The 20,970-nt window shown below is 44.6% G+C and overlaps 2 protein-coding genes and 1 pseudogene across 4 annotated transcripts in view; 2 read left to right on the forward strand and 1 right to left on the reverse strand.

The window, feature by feature from the left end:
• The window catches only part of LOC129831851 (neurofibromin-like), a 113,426-nt gene that overhangs the window by 28,352 nt on the left and 64,104 nt on the right, over window positions 1–20,970 (reverse strand). For both annotated transcript variants that reach the window (XM_055895359.1, XM_055895357.1), the window contains 5 exons: window positions 3,681–4,113; window positions 2,631–2,971; window positions 2,258–2,460; window positions 1,670–1,863; window positions 872–1,012 (listed from right to left, as the gene is read on the reverse strand). In XM_055895359.1, coding sequence (XP_055751334.1) covers window positions 872–1,012; window positions 1,670–1,863; window positions 2,258–2,460; window positions 2,631–2,971; window positions 3,681–4,113 — 1,312 coding nt within the window. The remainder of the gene's footprint in view (window positions 1–871; window positions 1,013–1,669; window positions 1,864–2,257; window positions 2,461–2,630; window positions 2,972–3,680; window positions 4,114–20,970) is intronic.
• LOC129831853 (uncharacterized) lies at window positions 50–8,111 on the forward strand. Of its 2 annotated transcripts, XR_008755823.1 has the most exons (4): window positions 50–359; window positions 4,612–4,831; window positions 5,802–7,064; window positions 7,101–8,111. XR_008755823.1 is itself a non-coding variant. In XM_055895361.1 (3 exons), the coding sequence occupies exon 3, from the start codon at window positions 5,825–5,827 to the stop codon at window positions 6,470–6,472; it is 648 nt and encodes a 215-aa protein (XP_055751336.1). In that variant the 5' UTR covers window positions 50–359; window positions 4,612–4,831; window positions 5,802–5,824; the 3' UTR covers window positions 6,473–8,111. The 2 variants fall into 2 exon arrangements, 1 of the variants encoding a protein (XP_055751336.1); XM_055895361.1 differs by having other exon boundaries at window positions 5,802–8,111.
• On the forward strand, window positions 10,624–14,174 carry LOC129831852 (mucin-2-like; annotated as a pseudogene).

Below are 20,970 nucleotides of genomic sequence, written 5' to 3' on the forward strand. Positions count from 1 at the left end.
ATCAGAACACACAAACCCTGAAAATGATTCATCAAATGTGAAGCTTAAAGTCATTGATTAGTCACTTAAATAGATGTAAATGACTAAGATGGATGCTGCGACACCTCAACTAAAAAGAGCACTGTGTTTGCTGTTCCTTAGCAAAACATCTTCACAATGATCACTATTCACTGCCATGCTTTACAGTGTCTGCCTTAATAGGAGCGAGGGCCTGGCTTACTCTTGTCAGCCTGGGCTGTGAGGGTGTGTGTTTCTATTTCAGTAAGAGGGACAATTGGGATAAACAGCTCACAGATGATGGGGTTGATGAGTCGGTCAGTTTGGATGATGTGGAAAGAAGCTGTAACTAAAGCAAATTGGTAAGGATTAATCAATTTAAATGCAAATGTTCTTTGTTTGGAAGACATTTTAGATTAAAAACAGCATTTAATATATGTTGTCTAGGACAATGTTTTGATGAGTTTATCTTTGTATCATACTAAAACAGTTTGCATCTTAATATTGATAATACAGAAATATTTATTTGCTTAATCCCAAATTATGATTTAGAAAATCCCAATTGGAATTGTAAACGGCCGCGATTAAGCTAACAGAGTTGTTCTAAAGTATACTTTGAGTTAGTGACATTGTGGCGTTTGAGAGGAAAACGGTCTCCGACCAAAGGGTTCATTAAGACAAGGACAGTGACGTCATCCATGTTGGGACACTGGGATTGACACGGAGGAGTGTCTATTAGCATATGACAGTGTTCCCAGTGCATCTAGACTGACAGTTAACTGTTAGCAATTTTGCCATTGAAATCAGTTGGCCCAGTTAGCATGTGTTAGCATGTGTTAGCCTGCGTAAACTAGCTCAAAGTGTAGATACAGACCTTGCTGGAGACCAGTTTGACGTTCCCTGAGGCTAGAGCCACAGCCGTGTCAGCCATGACCTCAGCCTTGATGGAGCCCAGGCCTCCTGTAGCGCTGGTCTTGATGAAGCTGTCCAACACCACGTCCAGCAGGTCCGTTATCTGAGGGCAGAGGTCACCAGGTCACATACAACCTGGGTTGCATTCAGTGGGGCTAAAAGTTAGGGACGGTTCAGAAATAAATATAGTGTGTAGAATTGACAGGTCATATCTCAGAAACAAGGAACTGCCCTTCTCCCCAAAAAGTGCACTTGTTCACCACCCAGAATGGATTGGGTATGAAAAATTACAGAGGAGTTTAGAATGTGTTGTTTATTATCTATGGAGATATATTCAGATGTCTATACTACAGTCATTTGAGACAAGCCATTAAACTTTTACAACGTAGATAGCTAATGCTATTTAGGAAGAACACTTCAAACCCAAAAGTACTGTCATTTCGATACCGTCCATTAAAAAAATAAAATTAAAAAGTTTTATTGAAAAACAGGCTATGATTCTGCATTTTGGATTCATAAAGCATTCCTTGTGCCTATAAAAATGCAATATGCCCCTATCTTCTACATGACTTCCTCCCATCTCTGTAAGCCTTAATCTCTGAGAAAGCCAACATGGGCAGTTTTTATTGGGCTTGGAGACATTTAACAGTACATTAAGTAAACATGTGCCCTCTAAGATAGTGTTTGACTAAAATGTAAATTTGAGGTCAAACAACAAGGATGTATGAATGTGTGTGTGTGTGTGTGTGTGGTTACTCACCTGGCCGAGGCTGCCCCAGATCTTGGCCTGTATAGAGGGGTACATCTGCTTCTCATTGATGGTCATGGTGATGAGCTTATCCAAGATGGCGCTGACACGCTGACGTTTGGCATCATCATTGTGCTTACAGAACCTCACCAGGTTGAGCAGCCAGGGGGTCATGTATTCTAGACACAGGTGCTTCAGCTCTATACCTAAACACAGATACAGAATCAGAGGGTCGATAACACCAGCTCCTCTGTTGTTGCTGCAGTGTGGAGGAGCAGAGATTGGCATGTGGATGAATGACAAGACAGCCACACTGAGAGCTGAGGGGTCTGAAGCCATGGCTCAATGCACACTGATGGATATGGCAATCAAACAGTCCCCACAAAACGAATGGCAACCGGTCAGGTTGGCGTGGATCGTTGGGCCGGTCTGTGAGTGTGTGCCTGCGTTTGTGTGTTGAGAGAAAGTTAGTGTGTCGGTGTGAGTCTGTAAATAAAAAGAGTGGGCAAGTAGGTGTGAGGTAGAGAAGACAGAGAGTGGCCATCTTTTGGAATGAATTTCAGTCAATGCATTTATGCGCGTTCCGTGTTCTAGACTCACTAGACTTGCTGAAGCCGGAGATGCACTCCTCCAGGAACTCCAGGGTGAGGTGTGGTTCGTTTGCGGCCAGCGTCTTGCTGATGGACACTATGAAGAGGGTGTTGTTGGCAGGGATACACAGGCCTGAGGTCTCCAGCAGCTGGCCCTCGATCTTCAGGTTGAAGGTGCAGGTTAAGGCACACAGCAGGTTGTAGGCTGCAGACCTGTGGAGGGGACAGTTAGCTACTATATTCCATTTCAAAGCAGGAAGTTCGATGAAGAAGTTGCGGTAAATTAATTGTTTCATTTAGATACTGCTCATATTTCAGGGAACATGCTACACCAAGACCTGCCCTGATTGACCCCTAGAAGCTAGCTATGTTGAATGTCTGACCTGAGGCTGGGGTCAGAGCTGCCCAGATTGAGCAGGGCGAGGTTCAGCAAGGTGCCCGGCACATCTTTGGGCCTGATCTTGGTGTGCTGGGGGATTGAGTCTGGCTGCGACAGCTCCCAGCGCGTCCTGATGTGGATGATGGACTGGACAATGGCGTCACACTCCTGGTGCATGAAGGTGAGGGGTGTGCCCTGGTTGGCCATGGTCAGGGTGAACTGGCTCTCGTCCACCAGGCAGATCTCCTCGACCTCAGAGGCATAGTACACATCGTTGAGGAACACGGACTGGCCCAGGACACGGGTACGCTCTGCTGACGTCACCTGGACGGACGTGGAGCCCACCTGGGATAATAGGGAGGGTTGTTGTTGAGAGACAAGTGTGTACATGACAACAATGACAACACAAAGCAGGACTCAATAACCAATCAATTCAATCTTCCACTTTCCCTTTTGGCAACAAACTAATCTATTCAAACTGATTGAGGCATAGAGAAGTGACAAACTTGATTTTCCTGTGTTTTTTTATACTGCATATTTCTACACTATGAGGATGGAATAATATTGTCAAATTGTGAAAATGACATTGAAGCTGTTTGAAAAGACTGCCTGAAATTTCAGCATGTTTTGGTGCTCTGGAGATTTGACCTCCAATGGTGATATCACCATGCTGTAAATTAGTTAATAGACCAATAATAAAGAGAGTACCAAAACTCTACGCCAATCACAGCTAATTTTCAGTTTGCCTCCCCACTCCCAGACAGTTCTATCAAAATTCTTGCTTGAGAAACTGCCCTTTGCTAAAAAAAAAAATCCTCTTTCTTTTTGACCATTTTAACATAAAACAATCACATTAAGGTACTTAATTGTTACCCAGAAATGATTTGATATTGCGACAAATATCCAATGCACTTTTATTTGGTAAACAATTCTTGCTGTTCTCGCCTACCCTCCATCTCCATACTTCCTTGTTCCCCATACCCTGTTTTCCATGTAGCCAGTTTGAAAGTTAGGGTTAATGCTAGGGTTACACACAGACCAGTGTGCTACTGACCTTGATGGAGACCTTGGTGTCCTTGTGGGCCACTTTCAGGGCATTGTGGAACACCTTGAGGTCCTCCTCCAGGGCTAGCGTGGCTGCGGGGAGCTTCTGCTGCTCTGCCTCTACGTGCTCCACCAACCGCACCGGCGAGTCGATGAACTGCACCCGCTTGCTGCCCTTCAGGCCTGTCAGCAGCCTCTCATGGTACTTGGTGTACTCCCTCACCCACGTGTTGCAGTTGTACACGTAGACCACCACCACGTTCTCGTAGGCAAAGCCCGGGAACACCACAAACCACTTGGACAAGAAGTCTGTCTTGAAGCGGTTGCTGGGCCCCACGTGGGTCAAGTCCACTACGATCTCGTAGGGCTTGGCGTAGTAAGGCTTCAGGGTCAGCAGCACATGGTAAATTAGAAGGTCTCCGTTGATCTGGCCTGTCTTAAACCTGCGGAAAGAGAAGGGAAGGAGAAGTTGAGAATAGGTCTGATGGAAGAGGAGTAGGTAGAAAGTGCACTCTCAGCCAGCCAGGTTTACCTCTAAAAATAAATACTTTTACCGGTTAAATAAATTCCAAAATACTGGTATTTTCTGGTCTCTTTGGTTTAGATAGAACAGTCTCACGGTGGATTCATACAGATAAAAATCAGAAATTCATCCCATTCTGAAAGCACTTAATTTGTGCATGAACTTGTTGTGAATGAGCTTTCTATTGTAATACTGTACATAACATATTTTTGTTACAGGGCTCTTCTGAAATAGAGACCTTGGTCTCAGCATGACTGTCAAAATAACTGTTAAATAAATAAAAATAATTCAGCTTCTCAGGCCTAGAAAGAGTTCATCGTTAGCAGTATTATTAGTATCATTTACTGGTAGCTGGCAGTCTCAGACTGAATTGTGGGCCTATACTAATTTACCTACACCCTTCTGTGTCTCTTTTCAGACGTTGTGTGCTACAGAGGTGGAGGCTCAACGAGCCCAGAAATAAAGTCAGAAAAAGACTGAAGGGGGGGGGGGTGCATTTCAAGAAGCTTGGGTCGCAGCAGGTGCCAATTCTGACTCAGACACACACACACCGCCCGCTCCTTATACTGACATATTCCCAGTCTAGTTCACCTTGCCCCACACACACTCACTCACTCACAGGCTGTGCCCTTGCTCAGGTAAGTGATGCCCACACAATCTCCAACATAAATTGTACAAAAAAAGTAATTACCAAATAATGTGTTTCTGTAGTAAGATTCAGCTTATTTTAAGTGGACATTGCAATGAAAACGACAAAATTACGATTTGGAGAAATTTAACAAAGACGTCTAGATTATTCGGACATTTACTGTACATAATACTTTCCTGAAAGGTACTGAATAAATAACTTGTAGCCAGTTAGTTCTATGGTAAGGCAAGTCTACTTCAGTAACACATTGACATATTCATTAATTCATTTAGTAAATTGTGATGTAATGTGACAGTGAGTGGAAGACTTATCTGGGCTAGTTAGCAAAATGTTTTATAAATCACATATTGTCTTGTCAGGTGAATGATAATGGCAGGGAGAAGTAATAAACTATCAGGAATTGGTAGATAGTTTTCATTCTTTTGACCTCCTCACGTAATAATTGGAAGAGGAAGTGTAAACTCCAACATAGCCTATTTGTAGAAAAGGTAATCCAAACACATTTTCGCTAAAAGCAGCAGCAGCTTATCTGGTTAAACAAAGGTTAACCGTGTGTTGGCAAAAATGTGTAAGTCAAGAAAGCTTACCAGCAGCACTTCCCGTGACCAGTACTCGTGGGTGCTTTTCAAAGTTTATGTCAGACAGTGTAATATGCTCCAATGAGTGTAATGAGCTCAATATTAGGAGTTGAGAAATAAAGTTGACATCAGAAGATATTTTCTACTGTAAATATGTCATTCAAAATGGGTTTATTTTGTTGTTGGTAGGCACATTTATAAAAACATTGGGAGGGAGGTCCACAAATAATACATTTAAAAAAACACCATGAAATAACTCTGCAGACCCCTAAGCATACGTATCTCATACAACTTCTATAACTATATTCAAACGTTAACAAAAAGTCACAATACAGAGACTGTTTGCTGGCAGGAACAATAAAAGCTATTCTCTTCCTCTAGTACCATTTCAGAGAACCTGAAACATGGAAGCCTCCAGAATCCCTCTCCATCTTCTCTTCTTCCTTCTGATTGGACAAGCTTCACACACCAGCAGTACTCAGCCTCAGACCAATGTGGACATAGATCGACATGATCAAAACTCCATTACCCCAGAGGAAAACAACAGCACAACACTCCCCGACCTCTCCCCGGAGCCAGACAACTCCAGCTCCCCCAAGGAGGCCACTGCGGGCTGCTTCACGGAGCCCCAGATGGGCTTCATAGTAGTGGCCTGCGCCGGGGGCCTGGTCCTGTGTCTGCTGGTCTCTACTGTGGTCCTGGCCTGCCAGGTGTGCCGTCTTAGGCACCAGGCCCATGCCCCTCGCCCCACCCGCAGTAATGTGGACCTGGTGAGTGGCATAGGCTACTGGGGCACGGAGCACACAGAGGGGGGCATAGTGGGGCCCTACGATGCCAGCGCCATGTTGGAGGAGGTCCAGATGGATGATGAAGAGCAGGGAGAAGAAGAGTGGAAGGAAAGGGAGGAGGAGCAGGCAAGAGAAGGGGTAAGGAGCCAAACGGGGGATTCAGGAACGGCTGGAGAAATGTCCATGCAGATGCAGTGTTCCAGCTCCAGGGATTCATGTCTGGAAGTCCCCCAGGAGCTAGAGAACATTCCCCTAGTGGTGTGATGAGCATTGCATGCACTCGCTCTAGCCTCAGAGAGCCATGCCTGGCTAGGAGCTTAACTTCACTAAGGCACAGAGATATCAAAAGGCCAGATCACCTCCAGTCTTATGCCTCAACAAGTCAAGACCAAGACTGTTATTTTTCTAAGTACTACATCTATATATAATCGAATTTAGGAGCTTTGTAAAATGCATTAATCTGATGTAATTTTGGTTTCTAGAGGGAACGTTTGAATTGGTGGTAGGCTATCGTTGGCAGCAAGACATTCATTTGATATAATGTGCTACGAACAGCAACCCTACGGCCAACTGCCCAGGTGAATTTACCCTACTGCAAAGGTTCAACTGCCCAAGTGAATTACCCTTACTACAAAGGTCCAACTGCCCAAGTGAATTTACCCTTACTGCAAATGTCCAACTTCCCAAGTGAATTACCCTTACTACAAAGGTCCAACTGCCCAAGTGAATTTACCCTTACTGCAAATGTCCAACTTCCCAAGTGAATTACCCTTACTGCAAATGTCCAACTTCCCAAGTGAATTACCCTTACTACAAAAGGTCCAACTTCCCAAGTGAATTTACCCTTACTGCAAAGGTCCAACTGCCCAAGTGAATTACCCTTACTGCAAAGGTCCAACTGCCCAAGTGAATTTACCCTTACTGCAAAGGTCCAACTGCCCAAGTGAATTACCCTTACTGCAAAGGTTCAACTGCCCAAGTGAATTTACCCTTACTGCAAAGGTCCAACTGCCCAAGTGAATTTACCCTTACTGCAAAGGTCCAACTGCCCAAGTGAATTACCCTTACTGCAAAGGTCCAACTGCCCAAGTGAATTACCCTTACTGCAAAGGTCCAACTGCCCAAGTGAATTTACCCTTACTGCAAAGGTCCAACTGCCCAAGTGAATTTACCCTTACTGCAAAGGTCCAACTGCCCAAGTGAATTACCCTTACTGCAAAGGTCCAACTGCCCAAGTGAATTTACCCTTACTGCAAAGGTCCAACTGCCCAAGTGAATTTACCCTTACTGCAAAGGTTCAGGATCTTTGTACGGGTGGATCATTCACATAGTAATTTAGTGGCGCTCTTATCCAGAGCGACTTTCACCTAACTTTCTCAAGGGCACATGGATAGATTATCCACCTAGTCGGCTCTGGGATTCGAAACGGTGAGCTTTTGGTTACTGTGTCAGGTCCTGTACCTGTTGAACGTTGGTCTTGTACGTCTATATATCTTGTTTGATGTTTTTTTGTTACATTTGTTTATTTAAATAAACTCAAATATGCCAACATGCTTGCTCTTCAGACATGAGTTAAGTCAAAATTATTACTTTACACCAAGTCAAGTGAACTTCCTTTCCCTCATCTGAAGTGATTCCATGCACAAATACTATATCAAGGGTAAACTTTGAACATCTTGTTGCCATCCATGGCTGGGCACAAAGATAGCATTGGGTCTGCAAAGCCTCCATGCTACATTATCAAGTCTCCCCCTCAACCTTCATGTGTCAGTCGACCACTCACAGAAGTCCTAAACCTTTTGTTTCCACTCATCTCTCTACTAAGTCAAACTTATTTTCTCCTTTCTGTAAAAATACAATGTCTGTTTAACTGCCCCAACCCAAATAAATGGCTGTTTTGTAATCATGTGTGAATGAATGGCATTCTTGTTTCAAATCGAGTAAGAACACAATGGTGTTTAGACAAGAGCTTCAGAAAATGGTGGTCTGCAATCAGTGCTCGGACTTTGACTGAAATAGGTTCCGGTACTCATTTTGGGTACTGTTTATTTTTAGGTGGAGGAGCTCCACAATATTTTTGATCTAATATTCTATGAGAGGAGCAGGAGCTCCACAATATTTTTGATCTAAGATTCTATGAGAGGAGCAGGAGCTCAAGCAGTAGAATATTTAAGTGCCGGTACTCAGCTCAGTGAGCTCCTGCCCAAGTCAACCACTGACTGCAATGAATACAGGGGGTGGCATGTGTACAACGATCGCAGTGAAATAGATGCTGTGAAATTATTGAGTTAGAGTTTATTTTACAGGGACAGTGCACATTAATCAACGTTTCCGTGCCGGTTTTAGTTTTAGCCAGCCAGCTAATTTTCAACCGCAGTCCCTGAGCAGGTTATTAAAAACAATTACAATATAGACAATCATTGAGCAGTGAGCACAGGCCGAGCAACATAGGACAAGCAAGACATAGCAACATAGAACAAAAAGCAGCAAGACAATACAATAGACAATAGAGACAATAGACAATATTCAATGAAAGTTTTAAAAAAACTCTCCTGGCACTAGTTTAATAGGTTCTATTAATATTAGAGGTCGACCGATTAAATCGGGGCCGATTTCAAGTTTTCATAACAATCGGAAATCGGTATTTTTGGGCACATTTGTGGCCTGCTGGAGGTCATTTTGCAGGGCTCTGGCAGTGCTCCTCCTTGCACAAAGGCGGAGGTAGCGGTCCTGCTGCTGGGTTGTTGCCCTCCTACGGCCTCCTCCACGTCTCCTGATGTACTGGCCTGTCTCCTGGTAGCGCCTCCATGCTCTGGACACTACGCTGACAGACACAGCAAACCTTCTTGCCACAGCTCGCATTGATGTGCCATCCTGGATGAGCTGCACTACCTGAGCCACTTGTGTGGGTTGTAGACTCCGTCTCATGCTACCACTAGAGTGAAAGCACCGCCAGCATTCAAAAGTGACCAAAACATCTGCCAGGAAGCATAGGAACTGAGAAGTTGTCTGTGATCACCACCTGCAGAACCACTCCTTTATTGGGGGTGTCTTGCTAATTGCCTATAATTTCCACCTTTTGTCTATTCCATTTGCACAACAGCATGTGAAATTTATTGTCAATCAGTGTTGCTTCCTAAGTGGACAGTTTGATTTCACAGAAGTGTGATTGACTTGGAGTTACATTGTGTTGTTTAAGTGTTCCCTTTATTTTTTTGAGCAGTATATATATATATTTTTTTTTTTTTTTTTCGGCAAATCAGCGCCCAAAATTAGCGATTTCTGATTGTTATGAAAACTTGAAATCGGCCCCGATTAATCGGTCGACCTCTAGTTGAGACTGCTGTTTTGCTGGTACTATTTAATGAAGCTGCCAATTGAGGACTTTAGTGAGGTGCCTGTTTCTCAAACTAGACACTCTAATGTACTTGTCCTCTTGCTCTGTTGTGCACCGGGGCCTCCCACTCTTTATATTCTGGTTAGAGCCAGTTGGCACTGTTCTGTGAAGGGAGTAGTACACAGCATTGTACGAGATCTTCAGTTTCTTGGCAATTTCTCACATGGAATAGCAAAAGGGTTTTCTAATGATCAATTAGCCTTTTAAAATGATAAACTTGGATTAGCTAACACAACACTCAATTGGAACAGAGGAGTGATGATTGCTGATAATGGAACTCTGTAGATATTCCATTACAAAATTGAACATTTCCAGCTACAACAGTCAATTACAACATTAGCAATGTCTACACTGTATTTCTGATCAATTTGATGTTATTTTAAAATGGACAAAAAAACAGCTTTTCTTTAAAAAAAAAACAAGGACATTTCTACGTGACCCCAAACTTTTGAACGGTAGTGTATATGAAAAGAGAAATGTGGGCTTGATATTGTTGGCGTGTTCAACAATTCAACTGAAAACACTGAAACAACCATCGCTTGTCTTTGACACTACGCCCTAGACCTTGCTGTGTTTTTTTTATTTTTTACTCTGCATCATCTTTCTGTTGACAGTTTTAAACCAAAAGCACAAATACAGAAAACAAACACGACTGTATAATTGAACTGAATAAGTGATAGCGACAACTGAAACACTTCCCATGTAACAGGCTTCAGCAGCAGGGCGGCCAACTACTTTCACGCCATCTCTGCAGGAGTGATAGGCAGCTATTTATTTAACAGAAACTTTCCAAGAGCACAACATACAGTACTGCCTGTAACAAACTATATGACAAAGACTCAACTATCCCAGAGTGCATATTAAAATTAAATATGTACATCTTTATATTGAAACATCCAGTGTTAAAATCACAAACCACTCTTCTTCTTCCATCACTGCAGACTTTGCTCTGTTAAAAAGAACAGGGTGTCATTTGTCAGACCTCAGTTTCACAGCTCTCACTTCCTGTCAAGTGAGGCAAGAGAAGGTTCTGTATTCTACCAGGCTGTGGCCTCGCAGCCTTCTACAGCAGTTGCTTTCTGGGCTTTATGTTCACCAAACTATGGGGACCTCTTCCAGCTGAGACACACCAACTCATACAGGGTTTCTGATTTTTGTGAACTTGGAGCAGGTTAAGGCCGACCAGGATTTGAGGGTTACATCCTGTGTAGGCTCTGGTGAGTACAACCGACTTTATGGTGGGTGATGTAAATATAAATGGGTTATTGCAGGATCTGTGGCTCTAATGAGGACATGTGTGATATGCCAGAGAATGTGCAAGCAATTGTGAACAAAAGCCTTTTAAATACAGAGTTGTTTGTGGGATGTGGGAGTTTTAAATGGTAAGCAGGAGAAAAAAATGCACATTATACAAACACTATCACTAATGTAAGCTAATCAATACAGATTGGACAAAGACATCCTGATTTGAACCATTATAAGCCATTCATTCTTAGAAATGGGACGAAACCAGAAAATTGTTTGATTCCCCATTAAACATTCAGATCGTATTAGTAGATTTACTCTAAATATTCTATGCCTACTTTGAATTATAATTTGAGGAAGGAAATGCCAAAAGTAGCCACCACATTTTACCATGCAGCCCTTTATGCTAAAATGTTGCTTGTTTCCTCATGGTACAGCGCGTTTATAGATACAGTAATGACAGTTGCTTTTCTTCTTTTCATCCATCAGTCATCAGGACATAGCAGAATTCAGACGTTAACAGGAAACAGCAATGGAGGGAAAGCGTCTTGTTATTGTGTATTTTCTGTGGATGCTGCCACGGGGACTGAATGGCACAGTGACACTTCAGCCTAACCTCCACTCTACCAACTTCAGAAGCAGTGAGGTTACTGCAACTTCAGACAAAGTTTCACCCGTAGAAATGGCTCAAGAGCCCCTCAACAACGCACCGGATGAAGGACAACATAGCACCGTAGCACCTTCAGTTGAGTTGAAGCTCACAGAGAAGAGTGAACCACAGACTTCAGACCAGGTGTCGACCAGAAACATTCTCAGCCACGATCGGCCTTCAATGCAGCCTTTGCGTATGAGCACAAAGAGGAACTCCCAGTCACCTCAGGACCGCCAAACAACCAGATATAAAAACAAGTCTACGGTGGAGATCACAGCAGATGGAGCCCAGGAAACTTTGCCCAGTATGTGGAATCAACCTCTGGTAAGGCAAGTTACACCCTCCGGCAAGGACGAAGTAAGTCCAACAGCATCACCTAGACCTTCTGAGTTGTCCACTCAAACAACCTCACCGACACCAAATCAACCAACAGAGATCCAAACGGGGCCTACTCTGTCCAATTCTCCAATGTCGCAGTCCAACGACACCACAGAGAGGAAACGACCCACGCCAACTGGTGTTGGATTTGGAGTGACACCGACTAGAGCGGAATATACTTTGAACACAGGTGGAGAGGCTCAACTACCCAGCACCCCCCCCCAGGCCCCAGTCACAAGCAGGAGATCAACCCCTTCACACCCCACTGAAAGAGGTCCAACAGGCCCATCTGAGCTGCCTAGTGCTGCCACTTCACCCACCACCCTACCTCCATCTACAGCCATGACCAAATCTTCAACCCACGTCTCCACTCCATGGACGTCGACCCAGCCTGCCAAGACCCTTGCCACCACTGAAGCCTCTGTTACTTCTAGTATTGACGTTACCAGCAGCAAGGGCCAATCCGGGCCAATGGTCCCCACTAAAAAAGAAGTTGCCTATGCAACCACCACGGCAAAAAAGAAACCAAAGCCTCCGACAAAAACTGCAAACCAAGACGAGAGAAAAAAGACGGGGAACCATGGCACAGCGGTGGCTGTACTGATTGGTGGGACACTGTTCATGATGCTGGTGGGATTTGGGGTCATCTTCGTGAGGAAGCAAAGACAACAGAGGATGCAGCTGCAGAATACAGCCTGGGCCGGCCCCTCTCCGTTTCTGTACGGTGGAGTCCAGTCTCAACTGGATAATGACGATAGTGGTGATGTCCATCTGAGGGGCTCCAATGGGATCTCCTTCTCTGGCTTCCTGTCTCAGCGACTCTCCAAGAGGTTCTCTCTGAACCAGGATACTGACCAGGAATTCCGGATGGGTGAGATTCCGGCAGGAAGTACATTCGGAAGAGAGACTGTTTCAGATTGTTAAACCGTGCAATGGGACTGCTGCGTTGAGCAAAGAAAATACCCAGACTGAGGAGGTACAACTTCCAGACAACTCCTCATCTCCTCCGCCACCGACGTCGTCAGAGACCATTGCCACAGCACCCACCCATTACCATCAGCCTCCTGCCTCCTTGCAGAATGTTGATCTGGGGCCAGACAATGCTCCCAATCACTCTTCCTCTCATACGCCACCAGATGTCCCAGAAACTGTTCCTCCACCACTGTTGGGTGTTTACCTGCGTCCCCCCTCAGACTAGGCCAGCCCCCCTCCACCAGAGAGCACATATTTCTCCATCTCCCCCGGACCCGCCTTTACCCATTTCCAAGCAGTGACAGATAGCAACACAGGAAACCCACTCTCCTCCCCCACCACCCAACAAAGGAAACCACTTTAACCAAAAAAGTAAACTGATGCTTATCAGTGTTTTGCTTCCTCTATCTATACCTCTATCTGATGAAACATTCCACGAAACAGATCTTCAACTAGGCCTATAGCCATAGTTTGATTGTCAAAACCAAGCTAACCCTCTCCCTATTTAACAGGATAACTGACATTGGCCACAATAATCAGCTTTCTTTGGTATGAAGGCAACCAAATGTACACTCAGAAAGCTTTCCCAAATGTTTTGATTCAAGATGTGGACACTGTTCAGATCCATTTTAATTCAGCCTGACCAATCTGTAGCAGTGATATTTATTTCATGCTACAATAATTGCTTTTCTCCAGTGTACTTTTTGGAGAGAAAGACACAGGAAGTAAAGGCCTAAACATCAGCATCATACCCAGTGGTGAGGTTATTCAGAGAAGGATGCACTGCTAATGTAATTGTGTGTGCGTGTGTGCGTGTGTGTGTGTGTGTGGCAAGTGAACATTCTCAGCGCATAAGTCAAGTCACTGAAAACAATCTACCCAGGCTGAAACATTCACGGTGAAAGAGGAAGTACAAAAAATAAATGAAACGAAAGAGTGATTTATATAATTAAACTGAGGAACAATAGATAGAAAGGGATAGAATGAATGTGAGGAAGAGTGAGCAGGGAGTTAGTCTCTCAGTGGGGCTGGCCCAAAACTGTTAGTGAGTGCCTTACTGCAGTGTTGCAGTCGCTCCCAGTGTACTTCAGAGCTGTGCAGCAGTACACTAACAGTAAAGAGAGAGACAGAAAGAGGGAAATGTCAGACCCACAAAAAATGCCTCAATGTCTCATCTGAAGAGAAACCACAGAAACAAGATGGGAGAGGGAAAGCAACCACCACACCCATCTCATCTAGCCATACTTGTCAACAAATGAGATGTTAAATACTCGTTGTTCATCAATCACGTATTTATGCAATAAATCCAATTATGGTAAATACTTGTGTGAAATTGTGTACTACATTAGCCTCATACAGTGAGGCAGACTACAGGCTCAATGGTTAACGCCAGGCTATAATTCATTCTGCTGGGTGGTGATTGAGGAGAGAGCATCATCTGCCTACACAAGTTACTGTCCCCCACTCCACCCGCCCCTGCCGCTCAGATGCCAGCCACGGCACCTGCTTTATCCCTCCCTATAAAGAGCGTTGCCTTGAAGATACAGCCATCATAAATCCATTCCCTCTCACCACCACCCCACTACTCAAATTCACAGCTTCTTCCAGACACATTCTCCAGCTGAGTACTAAAAGGGAAATGTTTCTATTGACAAATGATTGTAGAACTCCCCGTGTTGATACTGCCGCAGACATGAAAGAAACACAAGAGAAGTAGAGAGGAGGCAGCATGAGAAGTAGCTAAACTTGAGAATATTTTCAGTCCAGTTTCATCTCTTTACACATCTGCAGTTCCAGGTCTGATGTAGATTTCAAACCACCAACTCAGTCTGTCATATCAGTCCTGTCGGGGGTGAACCTTCATCTCCAACACAAACAGATGCCATGTTCATCTCAACACAGTCGGTTCAATTTGCAACAAACAGAATCCATGCCATGTTCATCTCAACACAGGTCTATTTGTTCTACTATCATGACAAGCTATTGTAAGAGTTTGACTTTTAGTATGACTATACATCTTACTTTTCTGTCCTTATCATTCTAAAACAATTGCATGTGTTGTGACTACTGTTGGTTTTCACACTCAAGTAGGTTGCAAGGTGGGAAACCTTTTGTGAAAATATATTTTCCCTCGTACAAACACTTGTGGTTCGTGTATGCAATTCTCTTGATGCTTCAACTTATTAACAAAGCTTTCAACATGACAGAATTATAGAAATCAGATAGTCATTTTCAGTGATCCCATCTTATGATCTGAGATGAATAGCCCACATTAGTTGATTTCTCAGACTCTCACAGCTTATTGGTTGAACACCCGGAACTAACACAGCAGATTGGAGTAGCTATGCAGTTTCACACTTTTGATTGGTCTGGTGTTGCCATGCTCGCACCATGCACTGCACTATGGAGGGTATTTCTTACTGGGTTTCATTTGCTGACATTTTTTCTGGAGAATTGTGAATGGTGATTGCTGCCAGCAATTCATGCTGGCTTGTCGCTGAATGATATTGCCAGCAGTAGCAGGGCAGCCTGCTTTGGCAGAAGTGCAGAATGAAATATTCACTGCTTGCTTACGGCTAGTTGCAGAACAGAGCAGTTCTGTGGTGCTAAGTACGGAATGCCTAGAACAATAAGCATGATGTTATGCTTAGTGTGTGTATTTCCACGAGAGAAGCCCCAAACCTACTACAGAGGACTGTTTCATTGGCTAGACACAATCTGCCAAACTATTAAAGAATGACTCCTTTTAGAGACAGACAGACAGACAGACCAGAGGTCCTCCAGAACCAAACCGGGTATAGGCATGTGGGCACAGAAGGGACTTCATGAAGTGCTGATTTAAAAACATAATTAGAATCTAAATCTCCAGTGGCACCCCCAAATCACCCCACTCAAAATTAAGTAATCAAATCACAGCACACACACCCACTAAAAAGTAGGATTTTATTCATATCGCTGCAGCAACATTGGCTGTAAAACAGAGCCACTAGTCACAGAACACCTATTCATGGCTCAGCAGATTCGCAAAAACAAGCTTGCAGACTTGCCAGGCTGCTTCCTGCAGGCACCCGAAATGGAGGAAGACCAGGAGGATGGTGGGACAAAAACTGTACCCTTAATTCAAAAACAGTGCTAATTCGCTGCTGAGGGCGGTGGAGGCAGCCAGTCGTTGCAGGTGCCAGATGTGATGTTAGATACAGGGCATTCGGAAAGCATTCGGCCCCTTTCACTTTTTCCACCGTTAAGTTACAGCCTTATTCTAAAATAGGACAACGACCCTAAGCACACAGCCAAGACAATGCAAGAGTGGCTTCAGGACAAGTCGGGAATGTCCTTGAGTGGCCCAGCCAGAGCCCGGACTTGAACCCGATCGAAGAGTCTCTGGAGAGACATGAAAATAGCTGTGCAGCGACACTCCCCATCCAACCTGACAGAGCTTGAAAGGATCTACAGAGAAGAATGGGAGAAACTCCCCAAATACAGGTGTGCCAAGCTTGTAGCGTCATACCCAAGAAGACGAGGCTGTAATTTCTGCTAAAGGTGCTTCAACAAAGTACTGAGTAAAAGGTCTGAATACTTATGTAAGCGTGATATTTTACATTTGCAAACATTTCTAAAAAACAGATTTTTCTTTGTCATTATGGGGTATTGTATGTAGATTCATCCAAGGTGGCTTAGCAGTTCAGACGTCTTTTCCGTATTGTCGTGTCGTGTCCTGTATATATATATATTTACACCTTTTCTTCACATATCTTTTATTTATTTTATTATCCAAGAACTCAACTACAAAAGCTTTCCTGCAAAAGCTTTCCTGCAACCCGCTTCACCAATTACAATAAGTATTATTTACCTCAATCTGAAAATCCATCGTGGAAGATAGCCAGGGGCTAATTCAGAAGCTAGCCTGAAAGCTAACCAGAAGCTACTCCGATAGCTAGCCAGAAGCTAATCTGTAGCTGCCCCGAAATTAGCCGGTTTGCTGGCTAGCGTTGGTGTTTCAGCTGCCCACGTTTTGCGGTCATCAGCTATTCCTTTAGCTCGATAATCTACCGGCACTTTTGTGCAACGCGACTCGGACCGGAGCATTCCGGGACTTTTTTTCTCTCAGTTTCCCCGGATTCCAACCGCAGGCTCTGGACACTTGCACCTTGATTTCGCAGCTAGCTAGCTGCATACCGTGTGACTATCGGCTTACGTCGACCCCGGAGCAAACTCAAATCATGCTGGAGCTAGCCAGCTGAGGAGTTCCATCACCATCCGGACCTGTTTCTTTTGTTGCTGCTGCAGATACGGAACCCCACCGGGCCTTCACGACTGACTGCCGACGTTATCTGCCCGAGGGATTTATCCAACCGGCACCTCCGTCCCGACGTTACCTGAACGCTCACCTGAGGCCCGCTAATCGTTAGCTGTCTTATCGGCTGCTATCTGAACAAAACCCCACTACACGGAACCTACCGACGGAAACGCACGAGGTATCTACAAACAGACCTCCATCCTATGCTGCTACCGATAGCCATATACCCGGCCAGCTGTCTGGATCGCCACGACCCCAACCAACCTCTACTCACTGGACCCTTACTGATCACTCGATTAAGCATGCCTCTCCTTAATGTAAATATGCCTTGTCCATTGCTGTTCTGGTTAGTGTTTATTGGCTTATTTCACTGTAGAGATTCTAGCCCTGCTCTCTATACCATATCCAACCTCTCAGTTCCACCACCCACATATGCGATGACATCACCTGGTTTCAATGATGTTTCTAGAGACAAGATCTCTCTCATCATCACTCAATACCTAGGTTTACCTCCACTGTATTCACATCCTACCATACCTTTGTCTGTACATTATTCCTTTAAACTATTTTATCGCCCCCAGAAACTTCCTTTACTCTCTGCTCTAGTAGCTCTAGGCGACCAATTCTCATAGCTTTTAGCCGTACCATTATCCTACTTCTCCTCTGTTCCTCTGGTGATGTAGAGGTGAATCCAGGCCCTGCAGTACCTGGCTCCACTCCTATTCCCCAGGCGCTCTCTTTTGATGACTTCTGTAACCGTAATAGCATTGGCTTCATGCATGTTAACATTAGAAGCCTCCTCCCTAAGTTTGTTTTGTTCACTGCTTTAGCACACTCTACCAACCCGGATGTTTTAGCCGTGTCTGAATCCTGGCTTAGAAAGACCACCAAAAATTCAGACATTTTTATCCCCAATTACAATATTTTCAGACAAGATAGAACGGCCAAAGGGGGCGGTGTTGCAATCTACTGCAAAGACTGCCTGCAGAGTTCTGTTATACTATCCAGGTCTGTTCCCAAACAATTTGAACTTCTACTTTTAAAAATCCACCTCTCTAAAAACAAGTCTCTCACCGTTGCCGCCTGCTATAGACCACCCTCTGCCCCCAGCTGTGCTCTGGACACTATATGTGAACTGATTGCCCCCATCTATCTTCAGAGCTCGTGCTGCTAGGCGACCTAAATTTGAACATGCTCAACACCCCAGCCACCCTACAATCTAAGCTTGATGCCCTCAATCTCACACAAATTATCAATGACCCTACCAGGTACCACCCCAATTCCGTAAACACGGGTACCCTCATAGATATCATCCTAACAAACTTGCCCTCCAAATACACCTCTGCTGTTTTCAACCAAGATCTCAGCGATCACTGCCTCATTGCCTGCATCCGTAATGGGTCAGCGGTCAAACGACCTCCACTCATCACTGTCAAACGCTCCCTGAAACACTTCAGCGAGCAGGCCTTCCTAATCAACCTGGCCGGGGTATCCTGGAAGGATATTGATCTCATCCCGTCAGTAGAGGATGCCTGGTCATTTTTTAAAAATGCCTTCCTCACCATCTTGAATAAGCATGCCCCATTCAAGAAATTTAGAACCAGGAACAGATATAGCCCTTGGTTCTCTCCTGACCTGACTGCCCTTAACCAACAGAAAAACATCCTATGGCGTTCTGCATTAGCATCGAACAGCCCCCGTGATATGCAACTTTTCAGGGAAGCCAGAAACCAATATACACAGGCAGTTAGAACAGCCAAGGCTAGCTTTTTCAAGCAGAAATTTGCTTCCTGCAACACAAATTCAAAAAAGTTCTGGGACACCGTAAAGTCCATGGAGAATAAGAACACCTCCTCCCAGCTTCCAACCGCTCTGAAGATAGGAAACACTGTCACCACCGACAAATCCACTATAATTGAGAATTTCAATAAGCATTTTTCTACGGCTGGCCATGCTATCCACCTGGCTACCCCTACCCCGGACAACAGCACTGCCCTCCCCTCTGCTACTCGCCCAAGCCTTCCCCATTTCTCTTTCTCCCAAATACAGTCAGCTGATGTTCTTAATGAGCTGCAAAATCTGGACCCTTACAAATCAGCCGGGCTAGATAATCTGGACCCTTTCTTTCTAAAACTATCTGCTGAAATTGTTGCCACCCCTATTACTAGCCTCTTCAACCTCTCTTTCGTGTCGTCTGAGATCCCCAAAGATTGGAAAGCAGCTGCGGTTATCCCCCTCTTCAAAGGGGGGGACACCCTTGACCCTAACTGCTACAGACCTATATCTATCCTACCCTGCCTTTCTAAGGTCTTCGAAAGCCAAGTCAACAAACAGATTACCGACCATTTCGAATCACACCACACCTTCTCCGCTATGCAATCTGGTTTCAGAGCTGGTCATGGGTGCACCTCAGCCACGCTCAAGGTCATAAACGATATCGTAACCGCCATCGATAGGAAACAATACTGTGCAGCCGTATTCATTGACCTGGCCAAGGCTTTTGACTCTGTCAATCACCACATCCTCATTGGCAGACTCGACAGCCTTGGTTTCTCTAATGATTGCCTCGCCTGGTTCACCAACTACTTCTCTGATAGAGTTCAGTGTGTCAAATCGGAGGGTCTGTTGTCCGGGCCTCTGGCAGTCTCTATGGGGGTGCCACAGGGTTCAATTCTTGGACCGACTCTCTTCTCTGTTTACATCAATGATGTCGCTCTTGCTGCTGGTGATTCTCTGATCCACCTCTACGCAGACGACACTATTCTGTATACTTCTGGCCCTTCTTTTGACACTGTGTTAACAACCCTCCAGGCGAGCTTCAATGCCATACAACTCTCCTTCCGTGGCCTCCAACTGCTCTTAAATACAAGTAAAACCAAATGCATGCTCTTCAACCGATCGCTGCCTGCTCCTGCCCGCCTGTCCAACATCACTACTTTGGACGGCTCTGACTTAGAATATGTGGACAACTACAAATACCTAGGTGTCTGGTTAGACTGTAAACTCTCCTTCCAGACCCACATCAAACATCTCCAATCCAAAGTCAAATCTAGAATTGGCTTCCTATTCCGCAACAAAGCATCCTTTCCTCATGCTGCCAAACATACCCTTGTAAAACTGACCATCCTACCAATCCTCGACTTCGGTGATGTCATTTACAAAATAGCCTCCAAAACCCTACTCAATAAATTGGATGCAGTCTATCACAGTGCCATCCGTTTTGTCACCAAAGCCCCATATACTACCCACCACTGCGACCTGTACACTCTCGTTGGCTGGCCCTCGCTTCATACTCGTCGCCAAACCCACTGGTTCCAGGTCATCTACAAGACCCTGCTAGGTAAAGTCCCCCCTTATCTCAGCTCGCTGGTCACCATAGCAGCACCTACCTGTAGCACGCGCTCCAGCAGGTATATCTCTCTAGTCACCCCCAAAACCAATTCTTCCTTTGGACGCCTCTCCTTCCAGTTCTCTGCTGCCAATGACTGGAACGAACTACAAAAATCTCTGAAACTGGAAACACCTATCTCCCTCACTAGCTTTAAGCACCAGCTGTCAGAGCAGCTCATAGATTACTGCACCTGTACATAACCCATCTACAATTTAGCCCAAACAACTACCTCTTTACCTACTGTATTTATTTATTAATTTATTTTGCTCCTTTGCACCCCATTATTTCTGTCTCTACTTTGCACTTTCTTCCAATGCAAACCAACCATTCCAGTGTTTTTTTAGTTTTTATTTTACTTGCTGTGTTGTACTCACTTCGCCTCCATGGCCTTTTTATATTTTTATTTATTTATACATATATCTGTTTGCCT

The sequence above is a fragment of the Salvelinus fontinalis genome, chromosome 33 (genome assembly GCF_029448725.1).
Source record: "Salvelinus fontinalis isolate EN_2023a chromosome 33, ASM2944872v1, whole genome shotgun sequence".
Classification (NCBI taxonomy): domain Eukaryota; kingdom Metazoa; phylum Chordata; class Actinopteri; order Salmoniformes; family Salmonidae; genus Salvelinus; species Salvelinus fontinalis.

What these genes read in the sequence shown, in the direction of transcription:
- LOC129831853 (XM_055895361.1), top strand. Translation starts at nt 5,825, where the DNA reads ATGGAAGCCTCCAGAATCCCTCTCCATCTTCTCTTCTTCCTTCTGATT.